Consider the following 4,199-nt stretch of genomic DNA (forward strand, 5'->3'; position numbering starts at 1 on the left):
GGAATCGGCCCGGACCATCGGCGCCCCATGCCCCGCCCATGCGACAGGGAAGTGTCCACTCTGGCGGTCGCCCGCACCTCCAGCGGAAGCCCGGGAGCTGGCCTGATGGCCACCCATAGGGCAAGCAGCGGCGGTGCAGCAGGAGTGGAAGTGAGCCGGGGCTCAGAGGCAGCTGGGCAGACGGCCGGCACGCGTGCCGCCTTCAGGCGTGGCAGGACCCCCACGCACCTCGACCTCCGTCTCCAGCTTGGCAGGGCCCATTGGCGCGCCAGCCTCCGGCTCACCCCGAGCCGCGCGCTGTCCACCCTTACAGTGATCACCCGGTTGCTGTAACAGTAGCCTACATTCAACGGCTGCAGCCCTCCTGCTGCCAGCTGTGCACATCACCACCAAAAACAACAACAGCACAAGCAACGCACAGGTTTTAAGCCGGCGAGGCATGATTGTAGTTGCAGTGAAGGTGAGTCCATCTCATCTGCAGCAGCATCGCAGTACACGGCCGCCACAATAATAAAGCATTTTTTTATTTAATTATAAATAAATTATTTCTCCTAATTACGTCCTGGGTTTCAAGTAATTAATAATACAAAAGGAAAAATCACAAAAAACACTTAAGGTCATGAAAATTAATTGCGATCTAGCAATTCAATGAGGCATCCACCCTATTTATTGAAAAGTATCGGTATCGGCGATACTGGCCCGTATTTACTTGGTATCGGATCGATACCGAAATATGCAGTATGGCCAGTGTTGGGGAGTAACGGAACACGTTACAGAATACATTTCGGGCATGTATTCTGTAATGGAATACATTTTAAAAGTAACCTTCCCAACACCGAGTATGGCACACCACTACTGACGAACTCGCTAACCAGTTCCTGTGGATCTGTGATGTGACCTCTGACACTCAGCAGATGTGGGCGTAAACGTCTGCTGCTCGTCCAGACTCGAGCGAGCACTTGCTGTCTAACATCTACCACAGCCAATCAGTGTTTGTGATGTCATCATTCCAGTTTACTTACTTTAAATGAAAATTAGATTAGCTTCTTAGATTAGCACGTCTAGCGTTAGCACATTTTGTGAGTCTGCCAGCTGTGAGCTCAGAGGACAGATGTGATTTCTATCCTCTTGATTGGCTAAAAACAGGTGAAGCTAAAACTACAGTGATGAGTAACAATAACCCGACGACACAGCTTTAAGGACTGTAAGCTTTCTGTGTGACGGCCAGCAGGGGGCGACGCCACTGAGCTTCGTCACTGTAAATATTGTTCATCCATAAGAGCTGACTGGTTAACAGGCTGTGACTGATGAGTTGGTAGCCAATGCGAGAGCAGTGTGAAGTTTACTCTGAGCGGCCATCTTTGTCACTCATGTGGGCGTCTATTTTACTTTAGGCCAGATCTCGAATATCGTAATCTTCCCGTTCACAGACATCAGTGATACAAACTCAGGTTGCGAGGTCATGACGTCACACGTGTTAAAAATGATACTAATCAGTCTGTTCCTGGCCCCGCCCACTGCAGTTCCATGGATACAGCTGATCAGCACACATCCTCCTGATTGGCCGTCTTTATAGAGAAACCGCAATCACAGCAGATGTTTGGATGTTTTTATTCTCACAAAACAAACTGATCAATAAGAACAGCTAATCAATAACAATACACACTTATCAGGGTCAGTGATCTCTGACCTCACAGCATCTCTGTACATTTACATGTTTCTAAACTAACATGAAGCCGATCGATACACGATCGATTTAGCTGCTGGGTCTGCGGGGCGTCTTCAGTATTTTGGTCTCTTCACGTCGACCCTGAAAAAATAAAAGTCTTCCATCATTTATGATGTCATACATAAGGTCACTGCTGCCTGATTGGCTGACAAAGTGATAAACGAGGAGCTGAGAACAAACAGGAAGTATTTACCCGTCAGCCTCCATCTTCTTCCTCTTCTCGATGATCTGAAACAAAAACAGCTGCTTCAGCGTCGTGTTTGATTGGTTTACAGCGTGTGTGTGTCTGTGTGTGTGTCTGTGTTCACTCTGCCTGTGTGTGCGTGTCTGTCTCACACGATCTGATATCGTCGTGTTGGTGTTGTTCCCAGATCAACATAGTAAATGTTGTTCCAAGATCAACATTGCAAGTGACCAATCAGAATGTTGTGACGTCATACTTTTGGGACTTTGGGAAAAACCGCCGCGAAACAAAAAACTGTACTTAAGCTGCGAGAAACCGCCTCTGTCCGCCGATCAACGGACCCTGACCCTTTAATAAACGCTGAGCAGAACTGATATTGTCCGTGCAACATTGGAATTTCATAAATGCACGAATGTCTCGGCGCGCCAAAGAATAACGTCACAACAATGTGATTGGTCACTTGCAATGTTGAACCTGGAACAACACCAACACGACGATGTCAGATCATCCGTCTCTCTCACCGCGCTGATCTTCTTCCACTGGCGGTCGAGCTCTGCCTTCTCATTGGTCTCTTTGAAACGTCGTGTCTTCCTGCCTTCAGACATCTTGATGCCGTACTGGAAGGCAGCCCTGTAGACACACACACACACACACAGAGTGAATACACACACACACAGACACACACAGGCTGCCTGTCAGTCAGAGCGGAGGGACACAGTAGCACGCACTTGGGCAGCGCCTCCTTGTTGTTCATGTAATCCGAGTACTCCTCCTGAGTGTCGAAGTCCCAGCGGCCCAGAGGACCCTTCTTATTGCCCTGGAACACACAGAAAAGCATCATGTTGCTGTGTGAGGATGAGCTGCAGTGCATGCTGGGAGTCAGAGTTACCTGGTCCATCTTACTGTAGTCCACCTCTTCGTCACTGTCCACGGCCAGGTCGTCCATCCTACACACACAGATGTAGTCACACACACCTGAAGGTTAACGCACCGTGTGTCTGTGTGTGTCTGTGCGTGCGTCTGTGAGTGTGTCTGTGCGCGTGTCTGTGTGTGTGTGTCTTACGTAGCAGGGTAACACTCTGCGTATGAGTTTGATCCTCCAAAAAAATCTCCCAGCTGCTCCTTACTGGAGTCTCTCCTCTGAGAGCCAGTACACACCAGCTAAGGACAAGTACTGCAGTAACACCACACACACACACGCACACACACTCAGTACTGGTGTCGGTACCCTGTATCACTGTACCACATACATACATGTATCTATATTGTGTATTTTCTTGTGTGTAGTACTGCAGTTGTTCAGTATGCTGAGGCGTTACTACTCCAGCTCAGGCGGTACTACTCCCGCTCAGGCGCTACTACTCCCGCTCAGGCGCTACTACTCCCGCTCAGGCGCTACTACTCCCGCTCAGGCGCTATTACTACCGCTCCATCCCAGCAGCTGTGACATCACCGGAACACCTGAGCCCCATACAGGTGAGCGAGAACATCACCTGTAACACAACATGAGCACAGACTTTACCTGCGCACAGGTAAACCAGCTCAGACAGAAGCTGGTGTGGTACAGTAAGCCCCACCCACTCATACAACAGTCCAATCATAAACAAGGATATGGCTCCTGGCTCTGCCATTGGCTGCCTGCTGCTCCTGCAAACTTCTCATTGATCATCTTGATCTGGTCTCTGACTGATCCTGGACCTGCCACAGACGCAGCATCCATCAGTTATCGATCAGCTGTCATTGGTCAGAACGATCGTGTGAGTCACAGTGAGGAGCTTACCTGTGTCCACCTCCATCACCTGCAGAGACACACACACAGTTAGAACCACACGGGTAAACCAGGCACAAACAAACCCCGCCCCCCAACATCACCTGGTGCTCGTCGCCTCGCGGTTTCTCAAAGTAGGTGTGTCTGCGGCTCTTGGTGTCGTCGTCACGGTCACGCTCCCGGTCTCTGTCCCGGTGACGCTCTTTCTCTTTGGTGGGTTTGGTGGATGGGATATAGTCCCCGATGTCCTCAAAGATACTGAAACACACACACATTATAAACACACACACACTATAAACACACACACTCGTGATGAGGCGATGTGGGGTGAACTGACCTGAGATCAGCCTCTGGAGCTCTCTTATCGTCCAGTTTACCTGAAACACAAACAGGTGAGTGCTTGACTAAGAAAAAATGGTCTATATCTATATATTTATATATATTACTCGTCCCTAAGGACCCCAAAGCGCTTCACACATCCAGTCATCCACCCATTCACACACTGGTGATGGCAGCTA

General features: G+C 49.4%; 1 protein-coding gene across 1 annotated transcript in view; it reads right to left on the reverse strand.

The window, feature by feature from the left end:
* Positions 1-1,595: 1,595 nt before the first annotated feature.
* The window catches only part of ik (IK cytokine), an 8,761-nt gene continuing 6,157 nt past the window's right edge, over positions 1,596-4,199 (reverse strand). The window contains exons 11-20 of the mRNA XM_005950681.3: positions 4,019-4,058; positions 3,786-3,939; positions 3,694-3,712; positions 3,527-3,611; positions 2,977-3,063; positions 2,803-2,860; positions 2,642-2,730; positions 2,435-2,543; positions 1,923-1,957; positions 1,596-1,810 (exon numbers count right to left, since the gene is read on the reverse strand). Of these exons, the coding sequence (XP_005950743.1) occupies positions 1,783-1,810; positions 1,923-1,957; positions 2,435-2,543; positions 2,642-2,730; positions 2,803-2,860; positions 2,977-3,063; positions 3,527-3,611; positions 3,694-3,712; positions 3,786-3,939; positions 4,019-4,058 (704 nt within the window). The 3' untranslated portion in view covers positions 1,596-1,782. The remainder of the gene's footprint in view (positions 1,811-1,922; positions 1,958-2,434; positions 2,544-2,641; positions 2,731-2,802; positions 2,861-2,976; positions 3,064-3,526; positions 3,612-3,693; positions 3,713-3,785; positions 3,940-4,018; positions 4,059-4,199) is intronic.

The sequence above is a fragment of the Haplochromis burtoni genome, unplaced genomic scaffold, assembly GCF_018398535.1.
Source record: "Haplochromis burtoni strain Fernald_Lab_line unplaced genomic scaffold, NCSU_Asbu1 Contig_808, whole genome shotgun sequence".
Lineage (NCBI taxonomy): Eukaryota > Metazoa > Chordata > Actinopteri > Cichliformes > Cichlidae > Haplochromis > Haplochromis burtoni.